Below are 24,948 nucleotides of genomic sequence, written 5' to 3' on the forward strand. Positions count from 1 at the left end.
TAAGCCTCCCCTCCCGCGCTAAATCGGTTGCTGGGAAACCAAAGGGATCTGTGCCGATCGAAGCACCCTGACGTATCTGAGCTTTTCTACTTACTGTGTAAATCATCCCATGATTCGACCCGATGACTTTGAATATTATATCAAGAAATGACCTAAATTTAAGGAGGTCACCGGGGACGAGTAACAGCTTACACAGCTATTCTTGCCGAGTCGAGGGTCAGGTGCCCTGTGCATATGTGCATGAGCGTCATTAGGGTACTATGTACACAGTAGGGTACTGATGGGGAGAGCTGCAGATTCTACGGGAATATCAATTGTCCTCGATAACTAACCTATTACATATACGCTTTCCCGGCATTTACGCATCTCCTGCCTCGCTTCTATCTAAATCCCATCATATTTCCAGCCAACGCACTTCTAGCCCAATGACCGGACTGTACGCACTCGCACCAGCGATGACGAAGAGGTCCTACTTCGTCTTTTCTTTTCCCTGTTGACGTTCAAGTGCGGCTGAGATGGTGGAGATACTGGCGTAGAGATAATCTATTATACGAAGTTAGCTTACTGTGTCTAACGGGCAACGGTTCGGAACTGCATGACATACAGGCCGGAACAACAATCCAAATGAAGTTCATCAAAAAGTAATACAGCCAGAAATAATACGGCTCCGGTCGGGAATATGGTCGTCCGTGGACATAGTCGTCAAACAGACTGGTCGCATAGTACAGCGTGTCGCCGTACAGATGGCTCATGCACACAATGACCTGGATTGGGTGGCGCAGGGAGTGCCTGGTTGCGGTCAAGTATGCAACAACAAAGCACAATGGTCCCCATAGGAGCTGGGTGGAAATTAGCGGTGAAACTACCCGAGTTGGTCTGGTATATAGAGTGGGACTCACCACGGTGATTGTCTCCATACACAACACCAATGTGTCTGAAGTCATGTACCGGGAGTCAGATAGAGCATATTCTTTCCATAGCTGCCCAAAAAGATCTTGGGCAGAAGCCATGTGGTCATGGTGAACCATGAAATAACCCTCGAAGAAGCAGTGCAGAGTTCCAGCTATTCACATGGTCAATATCGAGTACTTCCGACGTTGGGTCGATTCCTCGGTCTCTTACAGAGTACAAACCACATGATGGCGATTCGATCCGCCATGCGCAGTGTCGGTCGCACATAGCCAGTTAATGCAAAGGTCACACCAAGGAGAACTGTACATGCTCCGCCTGCGGAGACCAGAAGCTCTAACACTGGAGTCTGGTTGGGCTCATAACCCACAACTTTAGCGTCAAGGGGGTAGTAGGGGTGAGGTAGTGAAGACATTTTGGCAAAACCCCTGGGAGTCGAGTGATCCAGGCCAACTGCCCAATTTTGATGATTTGGAAATACAAAATGTAGAAAATGGGTAGACAATGTAGACGGACAAGATTGTTTGGCTTCTGGCGAAGATCTCGGTTTTTGAGTCTGGCCAATAACAAGGTTACTTCAGCCCGATGATCAGCCATCTGGTAGGCAAAACGGAAATAGTCTTGGATACATGTACGTCTAGGTAAGGTTGTATCATATATTATTATCATGCACTACTCTTCATGTAATCTTCATGTGAGTAGGCAGTATGTAGGATTGAAAGCAGACCAGCAGGATATCTCTCGTTGCGTATTTCTCGTCGCGGTCGGTAGTGGGTACCAGGGTTGCCAGTAAAAGGAGGGATATAGTGGAAAATGTGAATAGACCAATAACATCCCAGCATGTTAGCTCAGGGGAAGAGCGCCGGGCTCATAACCCGGAGGTCCCTGGATCGAAACCAGGACATGCTAATTCTTTTTTCTTTTTTTTTTGGCGGATCTTCATGCACCTTCGTCGATATCAACCGGAGTATTATAATGTAGAAAATACCACCCTTATTCTATCATCTAAACAATCTTTGTAAATCTTTGTTACCGGCTCAAATGGACCGAACCAACCTGGGGTTTCATCATATATTTTCCCGCGATCGTCGACCTGATAACGGCGTATGTCAAGGCCGAATTCTACAAAGAACACCAATCTCTGCTCAAAGGTCCCAGGGCAAATGAGGTCGACAAAGCGGGCTGTCTTTGATGAAATGTGGATTCTCGAATATCCCACCCGGGATTTCAACCCATTCAAGGCTTAATTGGATTAAGAGACTCTTCTGCGTTAACGGATCATTAAGTACTGACTTCCCCTTGCGTATCGACTAAACTGGGCTTTGTTTCCTTTAGCGACCCCTCTCATGGCAATTGTCTACACGTACGGAGCTGCTCCCAGTCTTACGTCGTTCTACTCGTAGACACACTGACTGCTCTGTACAATACTGTCTTTGATGTGAACCCACAAATCCCCCGTTATAACCTTAAAAATTCCGAAGTTCTGAGTGTATCACGTTCGCCGTTACAGTAAGTTATGCTGGGAATGTAAACCTGCAGCTTCTATGTTGACACTAGTAAGCTTTCAATGTGGAGATAAGCTTTATGCCTGTAGATCTACCCAGATCGGGTACATCTCCGGTTGTACCAATCACGTTCTAGTTATGGACCCCAGATGATACCCGCATGCTATGTACCCAGCGTATGTAGTCGGGGACTCGTCAATAGTCTGTCCAGTTGTTAGTATTCACTTTTCAGGTTATCTTTTTTTACCCCAAGTTGCAAAGCCTGGCGCATCTTGGTAAGTGAAATTACATTCAGTTAGGTTGTATTCACAAAAGTCCAAGAAGGCAAGCAAAAAGGGATGACTGGTCCATGATTTGTTGTTGCTTCCTCGGGGGTTATATTAGGATCGTAGGTAACGGTATGCTCATCTTCGCAGTGGATGATCAAAGCAAGCACTGAAGGAGACAGTATTGGTATCAAACCCGAATAAGTGCCATGCAGCTTCAGCGAAGCCGAGGAAACGCCCACCGTACGCCAGTTCTTGTGATAAATGCTATATACATGGAGAGCAGTTGGCTAATAAGGGGGAGAAGCTAGTGAGCACGTACACACTCCAATACCCTGGCGTGGGTGTTGAGTTCCAATGAGTGCGAGGCGAGCTTTCCGCCAACTGGTGAGCCTCCCGCCAACTGGCAAGGCTATATCCCTACGAATTGCCCCAATAATCTTTCACTGCGAGCCGCGTCTGATCTGGTGTTCAATTATATGGCAAAAGGTAACCAAACCCTGCAGCAAAGAGATATCTGTTACTCAGTGAGCAAGGCCTGAGCGCTAGACCTAGTCTACCTTCTCCCGGTTTCTCCTGTTGGCAGGCTTCCGACCGTAGGAATTCGGTGTGAGTGTTTTCTTGTCTTTCCTCTCATGGTCTGGTCAATCATAGGAGGGTATTGCTTTCCTCCTGCCTGGGTTCTGTAGAGATCAGAGAGATTCCCAAGATTGCTGTTCCGTCTTTTCCTTCGTTCTTCTTCTAGATCCGTGTGTAGAGCTGCTGGCCTTGTGTGCCGCTTTCTCCTTTAGATATGTATTTCTTTTTCTTTTATTACCAGGGGCGTAAAATGATTGCCTTTTTTGCGTTGCTCCACCAGTTACTGGGCAGCTGCGATTCGGGGGCCGAGATCACGGGAGGAGGCTGTCCGAATGAAGGGACCGGAGTTGGGCCACATCTCCGGATATCTTAGTATGCACCCTATTCTAAATAGGGCAATGGGATTAGACAGGGGTAGTGGGAATAACAATCCCCTAAATAAATCACGCTTGACAGAAATTATCCTTCCTCAGCCTCCAGTGTTCGTGTCTTGACACACTGGACTTTATTCCTCTTTACTTTTCTTCCTACTCAACCTGCTCCATTCCCCGTACTCCGTATATTCACAAGCATCATGGCCACGTCGAGTATCCGCTCGAGGGCTCTGGGACTGAGCCGGCGAGCTCGGTTTGAGAATACGTACGTGAGAAATTTCCATCACAATGCATCTGGTTCCCTCCTCAAAAATTGACTACTGACAATCATCGTCAGACGCCTTCCATTTGTCGGGCGCCGTTATAAATCCAACGAGACCCTCAACCGAATCTCCTCGAAAATTACACAACCCAAATCCCAGGGTGCCTCACAAGCCATGCTCTATGCCACCGGCCTGACAGAGGAGGACATGTCGAAGCCGCAGGTTGGTATCTCCTCGGTGTGGTTCGAGGGTAACCCATGTAACATGCACTTGAATGACCTATCCGGGATCGTCCGCGACTCCGTCCTCCGGGCGGGTCTGGTCCCCATGCGGTTCAACTCGGTTGGAGTGTCAGACGGGATCAGTATGGGCACAGCAGGAATGAGATACAGCTTGCAGAGTCGGGAGCTTATTGCCGATGGCATTGAGACGGTGATGAATGCCCAGTGGTATGATGCGAATGTGTCGCTACCGGGCTGCGATAAGAATATGCCGGGTGTGTTGATGGCGATGGGGCGCACGAATCGGCCTAGTATCATGGTCTATGGCGGCAGCATCAAGCCCGGATGCAGTGCAAAGGGCCAAAAACTGGACCTGGTCAGCGCGTTCCAGTCGTATGGACAGTTCATCACCGGCCAGATCGACGAGAAGGAGCGGTTCGATATTATTCGCAATGCATGCCCCGGCAAAGGTGCCTGTGGTGGCATGTACACGGCCAACACACTGGCGACGGCCATCGAGACTATGGGTATGACCGTTCCCGGTAGCAGCAGTTGCCCGGCAGACGATCCCAAGAAGCTGGTCGAATGCGAAAACATCGGCGAGGTGGTTAAGAACATGCTCAGGGAAGAAATCAAGCCCAGGGATGTCATGACACGTCAAGCATTTGAGAATGCGATGATTGTGGTCAACGTGCTGGGTGGCAGCACCAACGCTGTTCTGCATCTGATTGCTATTGCGGACTCTGTCGGTATCAAGTTGACTATCGATGACTTCCAAGCCGTGTCTGACAAGACACCATTCCTGGCCGACTTGAAGCCATCTGGGAAATATCTTATGAACGACCTATACAACATCGGTGGCACACCAGCACTTCTCAAATACCTTCTGAAGGAGGGCCTAATCGACGGCTCAGGAATTACTGTCACCGGCAAAACAATGAAGGATAATGTATCCTCATGGCCCGACTTCCCTGCCGACCAGGACATTATCCTACCCCTCAGCAATCCTATCAAACCATCTGGTCACCTCCAGATTCTTCGCGGGTCGTTGGCCCCGGGCGGTTCCGTGGGTAAGATTACTGGCAAGGAGGGTCTGCGATTCGAGGGCACAGCCAAGTGCTACGACTACGAAGATGCATTTATTGAGTCCCTTGAGCGGGGTGAGATCAAGAAGGGCGAGAAAACAGTCGTTATTATCCGCTATGAAGGTCCCAAGGGTGGTCCAGGAATGCCTGAGATGCTTAAGCCTAGCGCAGCCATCATGGGTGCCGGTCTTGGCCAGGACGTTGCGCTTCTCACGGATGGGAGATTCTCAGGTGGTAGTCACGGATTCTTGATCGGACATATCGTGCCTGAAGCCATGGAGGGCGGCCCGATCGCGCTGGCACGAGATGGTGATAGGATCGTGATTGATGCTGAGGAAAGAGTGGTTGATCTGGAAGTCCCGACTGAAGAGCTCGAGAAGAGGAGGAAGGAGTGGAAAGCACCCCCGCTCAGGTACCAGAAGGGAACTTTGAAGAAGTATTGCGCCCTGGTCAGCGATGCCAGCCATGGTTGTGTAACGGACGGACCGATCTAGGTATCCCGCTGGGAGATCTGCATACAATTTTTGTGCAAATATTGAGTGATATACTGGGCTACATTTTCGTAAATGCAAGAGTTTTTCCAACCATACCAGTACTGTCTGCTAGGTAATTCTACGGTTAGTTTAGAGTCAGTGCACTGATACGTTCATACTCCGTACCGCTCAATCCTAGGTACTACTTGAGGTACAGGGGTCCACTTTTCGTATAAGACGTGCTTAAGGCGTGCTGCCGTGCACATAGAGGAAGTACGTGATAGGCATCCAGCCGAGCTCGATCAGGGTCAAAGCGAGGTGCAGCGCTGAAGGTAATTTGCGAACGAATCAAGGCGTAGATATTGGTATTACCCTCTGTGGGGATAGAATTGGTGTTGCATCAGATGTCTCAGTGGAAATTATCAACAGCCGAGATACAGCTACCTAAGTGGGTTTCCAGGTTGTGTCAGAAGGATCCAGATGTAAACATCTCCGAATCTCCGCGGCGTCATTGGATGTTACCTGGCAATCGCTTGCCAATTGTTCGGAGCCTCATGCTCTCCGATATCGGCTCCCGTCAGAGAGTGAGTCGGCTACTGTCGGCAGCGAATGCGAGCTATGTATGAGGCGCTGTGATTTAGCCTATATCTTGGAACCAGCGGTAGACCCGGCGGTACCAACCTAATCTATCCGCTAGGAATGATCACCATTGGCACGGATCACGGCATGACATCCGCAGAATTAGCCCCACTTGGGTCCTCAAGTGGGTCCTCCATGAATTTATTGCAATCGTCAAAGCTAAAATCTGAATCAGCACTAGAGTCTAATAAGCATCAACTAATTGGCCAGCACTAACGCCGGAAGATAGAGGATCAAGCTAGTGAGCGCAAGTTGCCGCCTTGATAGCCAGAAAAGGGAATTGGTACCTGGATCTGCAGAAGCTTGTTGGCCGAATGTTGATCCCATAGTCACGTCGATAAGATCAGAAGTGTTATTTCCGTATTTCATTTGGGCTGTTCCTGACTATCCACAAGTAAAAAAAAAGACAAATGGCCAAATATAACCTAAAAACCAAAACATTGCTATCTATGTCGTAACCCCGTATCATCACCATCCCTTTCCGTTGCCTAGCGAGATTTTCCCTTCAGATAACCGGTCACCCATTCAAACATACTGATTATTGAACTCCCCACGTAATCCATGTTGTGTTGCCGGATTGTGTCGACAGGGACCCCAAATGCATTGGTCTGATATGCCTGCACTTCAGATCCCTTCGGGACAGCATCGACTTCAAAGCCCTGGACTTGGCAAGTCCACTCCTCAACATCCACCCATCCCACCTCGATTGCCTTGTCAAAGTAACTGCAGAACTTGGCGCCAGACTCTCCTAGATCTTTGCGGTCATAGATCTCCCGCAGTCTGTATCTGAAGTCGCAAATGTGCCACGTCACATACCCGTGGATAAAACCGCGGATTGTGGCTAGCATGTCTGGGTCTTTGTCCTTTAAAACGTCCAAGATCCGTACACAAGCATGGATTGTATCGTCGGTGAGACGTGTGAGGGCCTGGTCCATAGTGATGCCGTCCACATTGCACCAGTTGGTGACCAGATTGGCTTCGTCCTGATCATATTCTTTGTAGAAAGAGAAAAGATCATTCATAAGGGCAACGGGCCCGTCAATCTGCGCCATCACGCAAGAAATCTCTGCAAAGAGCTTCTTCTCATCGAACTTGGCAGCGGGGAAAATGGTCCCTGCGACAGCACCACCGAGGCAGTTCAATCGTCGGAGGAAAAGTGGGTAGCAGTCAGCGCCAGGGTAGCCCTGGAAATTGTGTTGCTCAATCCAACAGCCTTCGAAGTAATCAAAGGTGCAGCGCATAATATTGAAGGAGCAGAAGCTGTCGTAGTGTCGTAGGAGACGGGGCAGATGTGAGTTGAACAGCACCCAGAAGGGGTGCTTCTGTTGCTTGCCCTGGATAAGGTCGGTCCAGAAGGTGGACATCTGGTTACTGGGATCGCTGCTGATCTCGTCGTCCAGAACGTTGATGATTGACAGATATATGGAGACGTCTACTTGGGCTTCTCGAGGTAGTTTGCTCCAACAATAGACAATGAAATGGGAAATGGTTCGAGTGACTGCAGCAATCCGGCGAGGAGCCACACCTTTGAGGACACTCCTCGGAAGTGGCTCAGTAAAGTATTGTGCAGTCTTGGAATGAACATGACGAAGGCCTTCAATCCGCTCATCGCGTGTCAGGTTGTCATCATGGTACTCAATGGCATCAAGGAAGCGCACGATAGAGTCGCAGTACGTGTTGGCAGGGAAGGTATTCATATCCATGATGGCGGCAATTCAAGAAAACTTGAGATGCTTGTGTTGATGTCTCAGACAGGCCGGGACGGAAGCTACTTATATACCTTGGAAACATCACGTACTAGATGAACAGAAGGCATAGAGAGCTGACCGATTACCGGCGCACACTCTCATCTTGCTCTACCCCCATCGTTTAGCGCAATTTGCCCATCTCACCCTTCCGTTTCCACGAGATGGATGAGGGGAAGGATGTCTAGACCTCTTGACAGGGATTAGTCTCGCAACAGTACGGCCCCACACATCCCACGCCGTAATCGCCAAGGTGGATGAGCTGAGAAGCGAAAAAGCTTGATGGATCGTTCCCGTCCCGATCTCGGCTGAGATTACTCAGACATACTAGTAGTAGCCCTGGAGAATGGATCCTCCAGCGTCCTGTATTCCAACCGTATCTAGCAAACTCTGGCTGCTGCCAGCCCTAGAGGAGAGATCTACCCAGGAATAATCTTTTCGTGAGCTCAAGATTCCACACATGTTAAATCTCGCTTCGCATGTAGTTACTCATTCAGGCTCACTATCGGCAGGGATGACATGTCTCCACTTCGATCTGCATCGAATCAATTGATAAACACCCAAAGAGCATTAGAGGCAGGTTTTCACAAGCGCCTTTTCCCTGATACGGATTATGCACTAGACTTGAACTACTGCAGACTAGGTACAGCAGTTGGGATGCTAGCTTATGCATATGGCTGCCTTTGGCTTATCGTGTATGAGGCTTTTCACCTGAATATTCACACCGAGATCAAGCGCGTTAATTTCTCACTTGCATCTGTTGGTGGGGGCTAATCTAGCTCATGTAACCTATTCATGTCTCGGTCAACGCCCCGATGTTCGGCATCTGGTGCGAGTGTAGACAAGATGAGTACTCGAAAATGTACGAATGGACATTACTATCAGAAGCAGTTAGCTGATTCCGTAGACAAACCGGCTCCACGTTCATCTAGCCAAGGACCTTTGCCACATGTGAAGCTCTCCTCGTAAGCCAGGGCCCAGAGGCTTTCCTTCTTTTTTTTCAACTCTCCGCAACTCGATATTCGCATTCGTCTGTCACTTGCTAATCACCACGGATATCCTGAAGACCTGAATTCGTCATCATGCTATTGCAAGACCTTTCTTTTCCAGTGGCCATCGGTTCAGCCTTTGGCGCGTTCGCGATATACGTAGTCGCTCGATGTATCTATGATCTGTTTTTCCATCCATTGCGCAACTTTCCCGGTCCCAAACGGGCAGCCATATGGTCTTTCTACGAGTTCTATTACGATGTTATTAAAGATGGCACTTATCTCTGGGAAATTGAGAAGATGCACCAAAAATATGGTACAGTGGTCATCCTCAACCATCCAGAATCCAAGACAGGCTAACCACCCTCAAAGGACCGATTGTTCGCATCAACTCAAGATCGTTGCATATTCACGACCCGGAATACTTTAACACCATCTACGCTGGAAGTGGCCGCAAGGTCAACAAAGAACTGTCAGCCGTGTCTGGCTACACATTTCCGCACTCCACCATCTCTACTCTCGAACATGACCTTCACCGCAAACGTCGTGCCATTGTGAATCCATATTTTTCCAAAAGGGCCGTCGCGGACATTGAGCCTGCCATCCACGAGCGTCTTGATGCATTGATCTCTCGTCTCGCAGAGGCAAAGGGAACCGTCGTTGATCTGACGTGTGCCTTTTCTGCCTTCACTGCGGATGTTGTCACCTACCACTTCTATGGCTCTCATGCAAACTACATTGGCAGCAAGGACTTCAAGTATGGACTCAAGGATGCACTGACTGTGTTGTTGAATCTGTACAACCTCACACGTTTCCTGCCCATTCCTCCAACCACACTCAAGAACCTCCCGTTGCCAATCCTCGGGTTGATCAACCCGAACTTCCCTCGGGTAGTGTCGGCGCGAGAGGCTAACAAAAAGATGATCCGGAACTATCTCGACAAGCCCGATGAAGAGAAAAAGGCCATGAAAGATGCTAGATCCAAGTCTGTGATCGTCAGCGCATTGACGGACCCCACTGTGCCCGAGGAGGAGAAAACACTGGATCGTCTGTTGGATGAGGGCGAAACCATCATATTTGCTGGAATTGATACCACTGCTAGAACACTCTCCGTTGCGCTGTTCCACTTACTCAACAATCAGAAGGTGCTGATGAAGCTGCGCAAAGAATTGGAGACTATTGCAAAGCCGGATGGTCAACAATGGACCACGACAGAGCTTGAGGCTGTGCCCTATATGGTATGATTCCCATCGTTCCTCTGTCGGGTAATTTACTAACATGTGCTATAGAGAGGTGTCGTCCAGGAAGCAATCCGACTTACGTACGGTTTGGTCGTGCGGATCCCGAGAATCTCTCCAAACGAAGCTCTCCAGTACAACGGTTTCGTTATTCCACCCGGAGTAAGTCCGCTATCGGCCATCCTGCCTATCCTCTCACTATTGACACAAAAGTAGACACCAGTCAGCCAGTCAACCTACCTGGTCAATAACGACGCTTCCATATTTCCCAATCCTCAAATCTTCGATCCGGAGCGTTGGGTCAAGGCTGCACAAGATGGTACCAACCTCGACAAATACATGGTCAGCTTCAGCAAGGGCAGCAGAGCATGCCTTGGTATCAAGTATGGTCTTCCCTGTAGCCCACTTGGATCTGTTGCTAATTCTTTATCTCTAGCCTGGCATATGCAAAACTCTACCTCGGTATCGCAAGGGTTGCAACATCCTTAGATATGGAGCTATTCGAAACGACACAGAAAGATATGGATGTATACCATACGCGCGGGTTCGCCTTTCCCAAGGAGGGTGACGGTTCAGTCAAGGCACGGGTAAGGGGTCTGTGCAAAGAGTAAGCACTAAGCACTAGGCTAAGCACTGGGCTGCGTGGATCGGGTCGGTGGATCTAAATAGAATCCTTTAAATATTATATGAACGTACTTTTGTTTTAGACCTTGAACTGCCATTGAGCCTTGTTGCTTACCTCGAGATAAGCCTCATGGGTCCGTAGAATAGGCATCCCAGTTGATGGCAATAGGTAACCTTCTTACGATCACTCCGCAAAGAATGTAAAATATTCGATACTGTCTTTCATTCATGTGGCCTTTACCTCGTAAGAATCAGGAATTAGAGAACTGATCTAATTGACACACCGGGTTGTTTGATGAGGAACGTGTCATGCAGGGGAGTGGATCCTCGTATCTGCTCATCTTCTTCATGTCTCGTAGCCCCCATCACATAGTTACATCCGTCACTCACGCCGTTATCGGCCAGGATCGAGTCGGAAAATACCAGAAACAATTGTCTTGTTGGCAAACGCTAGCTTGTATTCAGCTTAGTAACTCTAGTCCGGTATTATGAGGCTAAATATCCCAGTCACTGCCCTGACATGAGTCCCAAAGACTTTCAGAATCAAGATCTGAACAGAAAGGATAAGCAACACCAGCAGCCCCCATTCCAAAAAATGGGAGTTTCTACTTTCTTGCAGTCTTTTGCTGAAGAGTACAAGGCATGGGCTTCAGTGCTGTTTCCTGCTCTAGTAGCATGCACTTTTCTTATTTATCAAGCATTCTTTGCCATTAAATATCCCGCCAATCTCCCGCTAGCTGGTGAGCCTGAAGGGAAAAGAACATTCAGCTGGCGAACGAGATGGAGGTACTATACTGACTGCGAGGCTCTATACAAAGAAACATATGACAAAGTGCGTTCTTCTGCACTCTTATTGACAGCGATACTGATCTGAATCAAGTATACCAAACATGGCAAGACAGTCCTTCTCCCGGGACTTGGATTTCGCCACGACATCGTCTTGCCTCAAAGCACAATGCGGGATATTATGGCCCGTCCTGAAAAGGAACTTAGTCACGCCGACGCAGTCTTGGAACTTGTTCAACTGAAGTACTCACTTGGCAATGAAAAATACAAAGCCGATCCCTGGCCTTGTATGCTTGTCAAGTCGGATATCAATTCCAAGCTGGAGGCGGTCTGCGATGGTATGAACGAGGAATTGAAGTATGCATTCGATAAGTATATTGGATGCGATACAGAGTCATGGAAAGAAATCGATTTGTTGGAAACAATTCGAATGGTCATTATTGCCGCAGCGAGTCGATTTACCGTAGGATTTCCTCTAGGTGCGTTCCATTTTCTTACTGATATATTACCTTTCTAACTGGACAACGATAGCCCGCAACGAGGCGTATCTTCGAGCCTGCTGGAAGGTCAATGATGGGATAGTGATGAACGGAGGTCTGACCGGCGCTACTCCACGTCTTCTGCGCCCAATTATTGGCCCGTTAGTTACGATGAGTATCCGTCGGAACATCGAACGGGTCAAGAAAGAAGTAGAGCCGATTTATCGCCAGCGGGTACAAGCATTGAGCCAGCAGGACAGCGCGGGAAAGCCCGATAGCGAAGCACCGCAGGATCTCTTCCAGCAAATGCTCCGCTACGCCCAGAAAGAGCGACCACGCGAACTGCACGACCTTCCCAGCATGTCCAGACGGCTGTGTTTTGCCAATTTTGCAGCCGTGCATCAGACAACCTTGCTTGTAACAAACATTATACTCAACATCGTCAGCTCAAACCCCCAATACAATACTATCTCCGTCCTTCGAGACGAAGTGAAGGATATCATCGGTCCGGACAGCAATACCAAATGGACCAAGTACAAAGTTGCGCAGATGATCAAATCCGACAGTGTGGCTCGTGAAACCATGCGTTTGCATTCAAACACCAACCGGGGTGTCTTCCGCAAGGTCCTAGTCGAGGGGATCAAGACAGAAGATGGTATCGAGCTTCCCAAAGGCACATACGTCTCCTTCCTGGGTCGTCCGCTCCAATGCGATCCCGAAACTTTCGAGGATCCTTTCAAGTACGATCCTTTCAGGTTCTCTCGGGTCCGCGAACAGGCTCCCAAAGACGCGCAAGGCAGGTCTACCGCGAGTAATCTGAGCTTTGTCTCAACTTCACCGGAGCATCTGCCCTTTGGACATGGAGGCCATTCATGTCCGGGTAGGTTCCTGGTTGACTTTGAGGTCAAGATGATTGTTGCCTATCTTCTGATGAATTACGACGTCGAGTTTCCGGCCGAGTATAATGGACAGAGACCTGCGAATCGGTGGATGGCTGAGGCTCTGATGCCGCCTTCTGGGGCGCGAATTAGGATAAAGAGACGAAACTAATGTTGTGGGATTGTTTTTTTGAACCTGGAAGTGAGCGTTATGTGGAAGACCAAAATGTTTCGTTGCGGGGTCGTGTACATAAAGACAAGATCGTTGGTCACATATCTCTCAGACTCCCCTCACATATACATCTACAGTAGTCTATGATGGATGCGCCGAGCTCTCGTGTGGTGTACAAAGTTCGGCGACTTCATGTTAAGGCAGCGATGGCAACTGGGCGGAACCCACGATTTTAAACAAGAAGGCACGCACCGCCGTGACATTTTCGCCGACGCGCCGTACAAGGGCGGCATTTTGTGTCTGGCTCAGCCATGAGGCTGGTGGTAGAGCGAGAAGAAAAAAATTAAAAAAAGAATTAGCATGTCCTGGTTTCGATCCAGGGACCTCCGGGTTATGAGCCCGGCGCTCTTCCCCTGAGCTAACATGCTGGGGTGTTATCAGTTTTCGGGAATTTTGCTACTATAATCCGCTGAAGAAAATCTGAAAATGTCTTACTGTGTAACATGCTGCTCAAATTTCTTGTAAACTACCATAGTCATTCATTCTACTCAGTCCCCACCATGAAACCTCGTAAAGCAACCTTGGCAGCTGCTTTATCTGGCTACATATCACTGGTCTGACACTCTGACTAGCTGTGACATTTCTTCATCGGTTCGTAGAGGTAAGGCCCAAGGGTAACTGACGAAGCATCCTACTGTGTACTAAGAGAGCGAGAACTGAGAAAAGTCAAGTTTTGCTTTATAATGGCAAAACTGCCGGATACTAATAACACCCCAGCATGTTAGCTCAGGGGAAGAGCGCCGGGCTCATAACCCGGAGGTCCCTGGATCGAAACCAGGACATGCTAATTCTTTTTTTAATTTTTTTCCCTTCTTGTCTCATCCTCATCTCTCATGATCTTTTACACCAAGTATGTTTCTGATAATCTGATTGGAATCAAACGTCTCCCACAGCCAAACCAAGTCCAAAACAGCTACCCACGTTTCTCTACTTGGGAGAGTGTATGGTTCCATGCACCCGTGTCGATTCCCATCTTCTACACAGTATATGCCGCTCAACGTCCCCTGTAATCTGTGAAGCTTTTGAGGGAGGCCTCACGCTTGACAGTCACGAGCAAAAGCAAAAATGAGGAATCTCTCCTATCCTTATGGCGATTGAAATAGCTAGAGATCAGCGTATTGTAAGTACAGCCTACCCAGCCTTCCACCTGAACCCCTTAGAGAGAGAAGAACAACAAAGAAACACAATCGGAATCCGATCCCTGTGCAAGCAATTGCAACAACCTGCCCTTCGTCTGAGACAAGCAGGCAGTAGACCTGCCAACAGCCACCAGTTTACTCTCTTTGATTCTTTTCGAAATCCAAAGTGGCACATCTCGCATTACCAATGATGATTCGCCACAACTTACAAGCTGGATACATGGGCACATTCCCGTGCACCTGCAAGCTGCTACAGACAAGGAATAACACGCATGGGTACCCTACGAGGTGGTTACGGCCAACAGAAAAGTGAGGCTGAGCACAACATAAGCCCAACATGACTATTCCTAGCCATTTTGTCGGGCTGTGCCCATCTGGCTTGCCTTTCTATCTCCCTCTTCATTTTGTATAAGATGCTCTTTTTTCCTCCTCATTTCTCACTTACTTCCCATACGATCCATTGCTTCTGACACAATAATCAACTATATCATCATTATCAACACACTTTGAGATTCCGCCATGGTTGTCTTCATGCATCCCCTCTCGGACGAGAAAATCGAAACTTTCGAGAATGTGGTTCTCGGACAAGCCTATCGGTTTACCAACCGAGCTTTGATCCGTGAGGCTCTTGAAGCCCCTAATGCTCTCAACCCGAACGGTCCAAAGACCCTCGCAATGGTTGGCGATGCGGAACACCGTCTCTATTTTGTTGTTCAAGGCCGAGAGAGGAACAGACTTCCAGGTAAGCACCCCCTCCCTTAGCAATGACTATTTCTCACGTATGCTGAGTATGGTGTCACCAACAGGGCATATTCAGAACGTCATCACCAATGTGGCCTCCAATGACAACCTGTATGCCCAGGGCCTTGCCCTGGGACTTGAATCTTTCATCGTGAAGAACCCGGCCCAGTGGGACTTACCGGTCGGAAGGAAGACCATGGCTACCACCATGGAAGCCATAATTGGCGCAGTTTATTATGATTCCGGCAAGAACCGTGATGCCACCGAAAGGGTTATCACTGCCCTCGGCCTCGCCTGGCCCGAGTGATCCTGCCCCTCCCTTCAATCGTACTTCCTTGTCATGGAGACATCAGGAAGCCTCGATGAGAGGGAAGGGGGGATCCCTTGCAAGGCTGGACCTTTTTCATTCAGCAGTGAAGTGGCCTGTGAAGTGACCTCTAGGTCGCAGCACCATTGAATGAGCCTTGTACACTTTGCAATGGATCCCTCTTGCCCTCTCATGGCGGCTTCCTTATGTCTCCATGGCTGGGAAGTATATCATGAAGACCCCATCTCAGGCAATTTGGAGACAGAGGAAGATGGAACCTTATGGACTGGTGTTTCATGAGATAGGCACTTATCAATATTGAAAATGAAAGTAAAGTAGCGGCACTGAAAATACCTCCATGAGTAGTAATTTCTTTATCTCCTAGTCCTAGCATGTTTAGAAGTATCCAGAGCCTCAGCTGTGAATGTGATCTATGGATCTCATATCTTAACGGATCTTGGGTGGCTGCCTCAGGCACTTACTCCGCCTAGCCAAGGTCCCCCGGACCCTTACGAAGCTTCACCCCTCAACTTACCGTGATTCCCCGACTCGTCTTGAATGGCGTCGCTCTCCATGATTATCCTTGACAATGGCAACCGAACCCCCTAGGCACTTGGGAGTTAATGTCCCACGTTCCTCTATGGAGTCGCCACCGGGCATTGCCGCCTTATTCCTTATCAGCTTCGACATAAGGACCGGGTAATTCCTCTTCCTGCCCCTGGTGATCGCAGCTGCAAAGCTCCGGAACTCATCGCTGACTCCCCGCGACAACAGATACGTGGTCTCATGGAAGCGAACTATACCGGGAGGTGAGCAATCAATCATTCTGCCGCGGCGACAATCGTTCCAACGCCCGATACTGACTGCCCGGGTGAACAGTGGAGATTGAAGGAGTTGTGGAATATAAGTCGCTGCCCTCCGGGCTACACAATGTGACCGAAGACCTGGTGTAAGTTTCTCAAGGCCCCCAAAAGCTTCAAGCTGCATCTTTCTTACGTGTTCTTCTTCCAGGTACTTCGTCCATGAACAATATGCCGGTATTAGTGCGTTCCTCAACCATCCCGCCACAGAGGCTGAGCGCAATGCGAATATGTTTGCGATCGGTGTTCTGGTGCCCCTTAGCACTGGTAGACTGGGGAAGAGTTGGCGACACGCTCCAAGGCTGAAGGAACTGACGCTGTTCGTATCCTCTGGCACCCCCGACGGATGAGATATCAACTGACACTGATACAGGAAATATGCCGACAACATGTCGAATATGCAAGACCTCTGCGATTATTGGGATGCATATAAGATTGGAGGATCCGAGTCAGCCCCCGAGTCACCCCTCGACTCGCCCCTCAGTGTCCGATTCCGACCCGGCGAGCGGCCATCCCATTCGAGTCGCAATCGCGCCTTCAGCGATGCAATGGTATTGGAAACGTTTAGGCCGGCCTTGACGCCGTTCCATCCTGCCTCATCGCTTCCTGATTTCGTGGATTGCTTCGGTCCTTTGATCTTTCCCCTCTACAGGGCAGCTCTGCTGCGCAAGAGGGTTCTCTTCATGTGCGAGGCTCCCGTACACACAACCTGCAACTATGGTACGCATCTTCATGCTCATTGCGCTTGATTTACCGCTGACCAGAACCCAGTATATGATCTATCTCTATTAGCGTCATTACCAAACTCCCTCCTCCAGCTCCTCCCCGACGATCGCACGCCACCATTACGGCCTCGCCCTCTTTTCAATGTCGGCATCCATGATATCCCCTACCTATCCTCTTTCGACCCGTCGCGCAGCATAATAGACCTTGAAACAGACCCGAGTTGGATCGCATGCTCCACAGACACAGTTTTGACCATGAAACCCGACCTCTTCGACGTACTCATCACTCTCCCCGCACCATACGCGCAACACAGCGCCGAGCGAACCTTTCCCAAAATCACATTAGTCCACCACACAGGTGGCAAAGCCAACCAAACACAACAAATCCCGCTAAAAGCAACACAGCGCGACGCCCGCCGCTACGCCATGCTCCGCCGCGGCCTTCGCCGATTCGGCAACGACGGCCCAGCCCCACCAGAATCAAGCACCTCAGACACAGACTCAACCTACTCCTCCAGCCCCGTCGTCGAGCCCCTCTCCTGGACTCGCCTCGCCTACACATCCTTCATCTGGTGGGCCTCCGCCGGCGAAAACCGCGAAGGCCTTTCCGAGGAAGAAGAAGAACACCAAATCGAACAGGACTCTCGCCTTCTGGCAAGCGTCGAGAGCCTAGCCCACCCCCCCCTACAATCCAGCCTCAGCCAACGGCCAACCCCGCACCCCCCTCAATCACGAAGATCACCAGCCGCCCGAAATCGCGCTAGTCGCGTACTTCCGCCGTCTGACCTCGCAGATCTTCGTCACGCTGGCTGGCGCCATCGCTCGCAACGATTGCGTGGATGACGACGCCTACAATGACGACGCATACATCGATGACCCGGACGATGAGACCGATGCTTCGCTTTCCATGTCCCGTGATTCTATCCACGGCGACGAGGGCTCCTCGCCTCTGCTTCGGCAGCGGTCGAGCGCGAGTGCATCAGCCCGTCATGGGGCTAGTGCTGGTCATCGGGACTGCAGTGCGGATGATACTGTTACCATTACGGTGGCGGACATGGCGGAGATGGGGCTTGATGTGTGGAGTGCTACGGACCGGGTCTTTGTTGAGGAGTTGGTTTCTTTGTGGTGGGGTCGTGGGGCGAAGGTTGATAGTGCGAGGATTAGGTGTTGTGGGATTTCAGTTTTGTAGAGGCTGGTTCTCTGCGGTATGTTGGAAGCGTCTCCCTCGTGAACAGTCAATTGTTAGTAATATAGTATGCATTGTACGTCAACATACATTTTTTGGTGTCATATCACTATTTGCACAAAAAAAGGAACTATAAAAGTATAGATTAACAGCACCATGGGCCACCACCAACTACTTTCAGTATCTCTACACATGGATATAAGCACTAGCTTGTTCCATAGCTCGACGACAGTTCTTTATTGATGATAACCTCGATCTACGCTTGGGTGATTTCAACGATTCTCAGTGCCCTGGTTATCATGGGGATATAAAAGGTACTAGGTTGCTGGAAGGATGACTTTCCCACAGCAAAGGAAGTACTTGACTTGTATCTGAAAATATGCAGTGTATGAATGCATGACTTGTAATGAAGAAGAAATGACATAGGAAATCCAAAATGAGGGACAGACACTGAAGCCGAAATTGTATGAGAGGTAGGGATCGGAGTAGGGAAAGTGAGTACATGCAAGTATAGCAAGACTCAGGACCTTGGACATTGGAAGCTGAGAGATCAAAACGTAAAATCATACAAAACATATGGCCAATCACCTCGCAAATAACCAGAAAATCGAGGGAGCGCCGGGGGGTATTAGGTAAAAGACAAGCACCGGCAAACTATGCAAAAAGAAACACATGTACACGCATCTTGGAACTTTTCCCAAAGCATTCGTTAACGTCGGAACATTCGGACTGGAGCACTCAAGTCCCGGCGTTCACCAAGGTCATTCTCGCTCCTCGAATCAGCACGAAGACTGGGATTCGGAAGGCGCCGAGGTCCCCGAACAGAGGCCGAGCCAGAGGCCGGGTTAGACCCCGCTGAGGCGCGAGCTGCGCGGCTAGCTTCATTGGCACTGACTGATCGCTGCTTGCTGTGGGCGCGTCCTCTTCGTGCCCTGATCTGCGCTAGAGCCTGTTCGCGGTCAATGGGTGTATCGGGGACACCAGGGTGTGATGTGGGTTGTGATTGTTGCTCGTGTCGGAGAGGGACTTTCTTCGTGGGATTGATGGGTTGACGGTGTCCATGAGGCTCCCTCTCCACACGTCTCGATGGTCTTGCTTCTGCTGAGAGTGCTGCATGCGGATGTCCAGAAGCGCCATTAGACGGAACGGCTCGGGGCATCCTAACCGGTGCCGGCTCCCCAGATGGGGTGAAAGAGTCAATATGTTGATCGGGGGATGTAGAGACATGGAAATTATCTGCTTGAGCAGCTGGCTGCGGCTCACTGAGACTGGGTGTTTCAAAAAGATCCAATCGCAGAGGTCGGACGTTATCCCTGAGGGGCGATGGGAAAGTTGTGAATGTCCCAGTCTCTGGAGAAAATGTCACTAGGGGCTCATCTGGCATCTGCATCTTGGGATGATCCGTAGGTTCGGCTTGCACAGAAGACACATCATGGTGGTGAGCAGGTACAGGCGGTGCGATTAGAGGGGTTCGACTTGACTCGGTTTCCTCCTGGTGCACGCTGGGCTGAGGGGAGTTGCCCCGAGTAGTGATAGCTTGGTGAACAGGGGATCGATGGACTGGGGGTGCGGGTGGAGGGCTGGCTTCCGGAGTTTTAGCTCCATGAAGCTGGGCACTTCGAACACTAGCCTCTTGGGTGCTGGCTTGCTCAGCACGGGCTCTTTCCTCGGCCTCAATCTGAGGCTTCTGGAATTTGTTATAATATTCGGCGTCGTAGATGTAGCGACGACCTTGGCTTTCGGCAATCCGACAAGAGCAGCGTTCGAATTGGCACTCGATATTCAAGAAGTGCACCATATCCTCGGCGGCAACTCTGCGACGGCGTTCAAACACGAGCTCTTCCTTTATTTCCTCCAACGTATCCTCTTCTAGTTCGGCAGACGCCGGTTCTGGTGCGGCATCTTCGCCCTCAGTGTTTGTTGGTGCGCAGTCGGACAGACGCGGGCGTTTAGGAGGGGTGGCTTCAGCGTGGTCTTCTTCGCGTACTGGAGCAGGAGATCGAACAGATCCCGCAGCAGCTCGCTTCGGTCTTCGCGGGGTAGTCAAAAATGCCAGGTCACCCTCCATCAAAGACAGTCTTCCAAAGTCTTCTTTCCGAATCTCATGGGCGCGAACTTCAAGGGTACTTGAATGATTGTCTGTTTCGAGAGCGCGGAACTTCTCTTTCAAAACCTCAAGTTCCTCTGTCAAGCCGGCAAGAGCATAAGCACGTTCAAATGCCTCCTGATTGGCCTTCTCCTTCGCCTCGCGTTCTGCCCCCAATTCCTCTTTCAGTGCCTTGACTTCCGACTTCGCGTGCTTCAGTTCTTCCTGAAGCTTCACAAAGGTCGATCCAGCTCGGAAAGCTTCTTTGCGAGCCTTCCGAATTTCTTTCTCAAAAATCGATCGTTCTTGTGCCTGGCGTTCTTTCGTTCCATGTAGTTCTTCTAGCAATGATTCGAGGCGCTCGCTGATTCGACGTTCTCGCGTTTCTGCTTCCCGTAGTTCCTCTTGTGCAGCTACCAAGGCGGACTCAGCTTCCTCGCGGCCCAGGATAGCCCTTTGTACAGCGGCATTGTTGGCTGCGTTGGCGGGGCTGCCACTTCGAGTGAGACCGTTTAAGAATGCCACTTTGGCTTGAACTTCCGAGACCCCTCGGGTGTTCTTGTGATGTAGTGAGAGAAGGTCGGCGGGGAGCGAGGGAGAGGCAGGTATGGTTTGTTGATTCATGCGTTCCGGTGAGACCGGGTGAAGCGCTTTTGAGGGGCTCAGGATGGGACGCGTTGGTGACTCCATCGCAGTTGGTTCGTGACGAGTAATGGATCCAACCGATAAAGATCACAGGGTCAAAGGACTCATCACAGGGATGGGAAATGAGATCTCACGAGGGAAAATCACCGTTGTGGAGTTAGGGTGGTGATGCACCCACACAAACATGTTTATTGCCCACTTTGGGAGGGTCAGGTGACTGTTGCCCTGGTGACCCATCGCACCTTCCTCGATCCAGTTAAGTGCTCACGTGCGATTATCACCCCACATCAAGACTAGCGTCATTTTTGGTTATGTCTGTGCGTCTCAGGACTAGCCCTCGTCGATATCAAAATTGATTGAGGGGCTACACTCAAACTATTCCTTGCATTCAGAAATATGCATGAAATTGTTACTCTTCAGCTTGGCCAGAGGGCTAACTATTTAGCGACACATTTCTGGAATCTGCAGGTAATTCTCATCTTTCGATTACGCATGAAGTTCGGTCTGATATAAAGCCAGGAATCATACTTCACATACAACGATGCAGAACAGTCTGACATTGATCATGACGTTCACTTCCGACCAGGTGTTGGCGCAGATGGCTCCGAGACTTACACTCCGCGCACAGTAATCTACGATCTGAAGGGCGGGTTCGGCACGTTGCGCAGATATAATGCACTTTACGAGTTGACGGAAGACTCCACAGCCGGCCAAGGCTTATGGTATGCGGCTCGAATGGACAAAGATGGACTCTCAACTAATGTTGGATAGGGACGGAAAAGAGATTATCCAAAAGCAGAATCCGATTCAGCAGAGTGAATATCAGAAAAGCTTGGATTTAGGCACTCCCGCCCCCCGCTTAACCTCAGAGTCCGTACGCTACTGGTCAGATTATAACCGAGTGTACTATCATCCCAGGTCCATTGTTCAATTGAATGAATACGAACTGAACTCACAAACCATGCCTTTCGAGGATTGGAATGTTGGCGAAGAACTGTTCAAAGACCTTGACAAGGAGCACGACCTGCTGGATCGTGATCTGAGACCTCTCCTTGAAAAATGTGATCATTTGCGGGCACTCCAACTGTTCTCCGGGTCAGATGATGCCTGGGGCGGATTCGCAGCCCAATATATGGAAAGATTGAGAGATGAGTTTGGAAAGAAAAGTATCTGGTTCTGGGCTATCGAAGACGGCACCAGGACACAGCGGGTAAGTGAGACAGTTATTCCATCTTGAAAAGTTGCGAGCTCTGTTGGCTAAGTTTCGAACTTTATATAGCAACACCAGTCCAAGAAGGATACGAACAAGGCGAGGTCGCTTTACTCGATCGTCCCACAGGCCTCGCTATATGCCCCAATCATCGACCTTCCCAAGAAGACGCCTGACTACCTCAATGTTGATCGCCAATCAGAATGGCAGAAGACTGCCCTGATAGCGTCAGCCATCGAATCAGTCACACTGCCTTCCCGACTGCGGCCATATCAGCATTTTGAGGCATCCCTCGCGGGAGAAGATGGCACGCACACCATTTTCGAATTGCAGTCTTCCATTAATAAGAATACAATCGGTGATGGGCATCACAAAGAACCCTCCAGCGAAGACGAGCCGCTAAAAGCCAAGACTGAATTTGACATTGACTTCGCCTATGATGGCGAGTACAGCGACGGCGCTCATATCTTCAACCAAGTCCAAGTAACGCGAGGCGATGAAATGGAAAGGAGCAGCGAGTCCGCAGAGGACAGGGACATTGGACACATTCGCAAAGTCAGGCGTTACAACTCCGAATCAATGCTTCAGAGGTAGGTTTCTGAATGTTGCGCCTTGAATTTTCAATGTCTCAGCCGGATGCTCACGCACTCTTTACTATCTTATAGTTTCCACGCGCCACTCAGACTGCCTATCCTTGACAGCTTCCCACATGACATGTTCCCCAACCCCGACGCAGGTACTGGGGTGAACGTGTTTAGCGCACTGACGGCCTCAACACGAACATCTCAGAAAATTAAGGCTCTGGCGGCAACTGCTGCTCGCTCGCTCTCAGTCGATGAGCGTGAGGCTTTGGTGAATGGACTCGGCGAGATCCGAGAATTCTACGAGACAGGGTGGAGCAGTGGCTCGGACGATGAAGACGATTAGACACTGGTTCTCACAAATGGGAAAGAGCAGCATCGATATCATGCAATAAAAACGTGTCAGGGAATATAACCGGTTTCGGCTGGCAATCACTCATTGCATCGGATGTTGTAGGTACGATAGTCCGTAGTTAATCTGTTCTTCGTCCCACTATCTAGCCCTGTCGCACAAGACATAATAATCCTGTGGCTTGAGGCCCACTTTTCAGAGAGTACTAGTATTCCGGCTTTAGTGTGCATCGTTATCTTTCTAGTGTTCCAGAAGTGATGACTGGTATAAAGGCGCCACATGATGACTCGAGCGAAATGCGATCATACGCCCCGGATCCGCCCCTCTGCTTTCGCACAATCTTTCCTAGAGGCTGGGACTTCCTCACTCCACCGTCATGTTTTCATAGCCAATTCGGACCCGGACATGTGGGCAGAGAGTTTAAGACAATGCCTTAAAAATAAACCATAAACGACATCCCCAACATGTTTCCTTGGAAACGATGACCCCGCTCTTCGGGCACTGTTTTCTGGCACTTTCTTTTTCTTCGGGTCAAAATGAACTGGCGATCATCCAGAATCCATGATGCTTTAGCGATGCGTGACTCTTAGGCAATGATGAAGTTCATTTACTCGTACAACGAACTTGCAGCGGACAACAGGGATAGGGACGTTTTCCGGAGATGCAACAGCTTGTCTACCCCACGGTCCCACCATCAATTTGCGTTTTCCCCCCAAAGATCGGGGGCGTCATTAGTCCATTTAGAAATTCCAGTGTACAGTACTGGAGACTTATTCAACGTTTAGACTTCCGATTACACAGAAAGGATGAATGATGAACGAGGTACACAGTAGTCTCACAAACTCCGAAAATGATGGCCATTGGGCATGTTCTCGGCTAGAAAGAGGAATAACAAAATACCAATCAAAATAAATAACGAGGAAATAGAGTGAAAAGAAAAGAAAAAGAAACGGGGATCTTGGAAGTACCTACCGTAGAGATCTTGGAAACTTCCCTGCCACGCCCATGGGATCCCTTTGGTGTCACATCAACAAAGCTCTCAGAGCCTGTCTCACATATTCCACTTTCAAGTCCATAGGAGACAACTCTCGCATGTAACCTCACCTGCATGAGGCACTTGTCCAGGAACACGTCCACGTCTAGTCGAAAGTGACTACATGTACTAACCTGGTGGAAATTATTGACTCGTCAATGAATATGATCCGTGTAGTATCAACTTCACTGACGGGTTGATCCACAGAGAACTGAATTGGGTCCGATCATATTGGAACGGGTCACAGACGAGACCCTCTAGGGACCAATGAGCCAAGTCTAGACCTCCCCAAATGCACGCTGGTCATCCAATTTCCTCTCCAACCTTGAAAAACAGAAGTGTTTTTGTCGCTTACCAGAATTCTATATTATTATTCTCCTAATCTACCATGGAACCTTACAATCTATGTCTCTGGTACGTTCCCGGCTTCCCAACCTTGGAATGTTTCTGTCATTCTCGCCCCACAAAAACCTATCTTATCTCACCACATGGCGGAGCTATGAGAGTTATTCTTAACTCGCTGTAATGACGTATATTTTCCGAAATCCTGCCTAGGTGGATATTGTGATCTCTCTATCGACCAAATGAGGAGAACGAGGAGAGACAATACGCCCACTAGGGAAGCCTAGACATGGGTACCATCCCGGACCATCCCAGAGCTATCTCCCGCATTGCATTTCCAAGCAGTGACCTGCATCACCGGAGTCAATTGGCCAATCCGCTGGAGTGTCGGGCTCTGATATCTTTCAATGCGGCATATTTACGCCCTGGTAATCGAGTAAGATGAATTCACACGCC

At 49.6% G+C, this 24,948-nt stretch overlaps 9 protein-coding genes across 9 annotated transcripts; 6 read left to right on the forward strand and 3 right to left on the reverse strand.

Moving 5' to 3' along the window:
- Positions 1-469: 469 nt before the first annotated feature.
- On the reverse strand, positions 470-1,324 carry N7515_007498 (EXPERA domain-containing protein; the record flags this gene model as incomplete). Its single annotated transcript, XM_056668242.1, has 4 exons — positions 470-543; positions 605-839; positions 900-1,063; positions 1,123-1,324. 4 exons carry the CDS (start codon positions 1,322-1,324, stop codon positions 470-472), a joined length of 675 nt encoding a protein of 224 aa, XP_056521838.1.
- A 2,509-nt stretch (positions 1,325-3,833) lies between these two features.
- Positions 3,834-5,696, forward strand: N7515_007499 (dihydroxy-acid dehydratase; the record flags this gene model as incomplete). Its single annotated transcript, XM_056668243.1, has 2 exons — positions 3,834-3,898; positions 3,971-5,696. The coding sequence occupies 2 exons, from the start codon at positions 3,834-3,836 to the stop codon at positions 5,694-5,696; spliced, it is 1,791 nt and encodes a 596-aa protein (XP_056521839.1).
- A 1,106-nt stretch (positions 5,697-6,802) lies between these two features.
- Positions 6,803-8,017, reverse strand: N7515_007500 (uncharacterized protein; the record flags this gene model as incomplete). Its single annotated transcript, XM_056668244.1, has 1 exon — positions 6,803-8,017. The coding sequence occupies one exon, from the start codon at positions 8,015-8,017 to the stop codon at positions 6,803-6,805; it is 1,215 nt and encodes a 404-aa protein (XP_056521840.1).
- Positions 8,018-9,141: 1,124 nt separating this feature from the next.
- N7515_007501 (cytochrome P450) lies at positions 9,142-10,897 on the forward strand (the record flags this gene model as incomplete). Its single annotated transcript, XM_056668245.1, has 5 exons — positions 9,142-9,364; positions 9,421-10,286; positions 10,338-10,448; positions 10,503-10,669; positions 10,723-10,897. 5 exons carry the CDS (start codon positions 9,142-9,144, stop codon positions 10,895-10,897), a joined length of 1,542 nt encoding a protein of 513 aa, XP_056521841.1.
- A 968-nt stretch (positions 10,898-11,865) lies between these two features.
- On the forward strand, positions 11,866-13,225 carry N7515_007502 (cytochrome P450; the record flags this gene model as incomplete). The annotated part of the gene is made up of 2 exons (XM_056668246.1): positions 11,866-12,034; positions 12,228-13,225. 2 exons carry the CDS (start codon positions 11,866-11,868, stop codon positions 13,223-13,225), a joined length of 1,167 nt encoding a protein of 388 aa, XP_056521842.1.
- Positions 13,226-14,943: 1,718 nt separating this feature from the next.
- N7515_007503 (ribonuclease III domain-containing protein) lies at positions 14,944-15,472 on the forward strand (the record flags this gene model as incomplete). Its single annotated transcript, XM_056668247.1, has 2 exons — positions 14,944-15,166; positions 15,231-15,472. 2 exons carry the CDS (start codon positions 14,944-14,946, stop codon positions 15,470-15,472), a joined length of 465 nt encoding a protein of 154 aa, XP_056521843.1.
- A 589-nt stretch (positions 15,473-16,061) lies between these two features.
- Positions 16,062-18,246, forward strand: N7515_007504 (uncharacterized protein; the record flags this gene model as incomplete). The annotated part of the gene is made up of 7 exons (XM_056668248.1): positions 16,062-16,171; positions 16,247-16,281; positions 16,352-16,421; positions 16,484-16,651; positions 16,706-17,052; positions 17,104-17,717; positions 17,803-18,246. 7 exons carry the CDS (start codon positions 16,062-16,064, stop codon positions 18,244-18,246), a joined length of 1,788 nt encoding a protein of 595 aa, XP_056521844.1.
- A 706-nt stretch (positions 18,247-18,952) lies between these two features.
- Positions 18,953-21,019, reverse strand: N7515_007505 (uncharacterized protein; the record flags this gene model as incomplete). The annotated part of the gene is made up of 1 exon (XM_056668249.1): positions 18,953-21,019. One exon carries the CDS (start codon positions 21,017-21,019, stop codon positions 18,953-18,955), a length of 2,067 nt encoding a protein of 688 aa, XP_056521845.1.
- Positions 21,020-21,370: 351 nt separating this feature from the next.
- Positions 21,371-23,111, forward strand: N7515_007506 (misato family protein; the record flags this gene model as incomplete). The annotated part of the gene is made up of 5 exons (XM_056668250.1): positions 21,371-21,442; positions 21,494-21,696; positions 21,746-22,184; positions 22,254-22,774; positions 22,850-23,111. 5 exons carry the CDS (start codon positions 21,371-21,373, stop codon positions 23,109-23,111), a joined length of 1,497 nt encoding a protein of 498 aa, XP_056521846.1.
- Between the last annotated feature and the right edge of the window lie 1,837 nt (positions 23,112-24,948).

Source organism: Penicillium bovifimosum (genome assembly GCF_028826915.1).
Source record: "Penicillium bovifimosum strain IBT 22155 chromosome Unknown utg000005l_segment0_segment0, whole genome shotgun sequence".
Classification (NCBI taxonomy): domain Eukaryota; kingdom Fungi; phylum Ascomycota; class Eurotiomycetes; order Eurotiales; family Aspergillaceae; genus Penicillium; species Penicillium bovifimosum.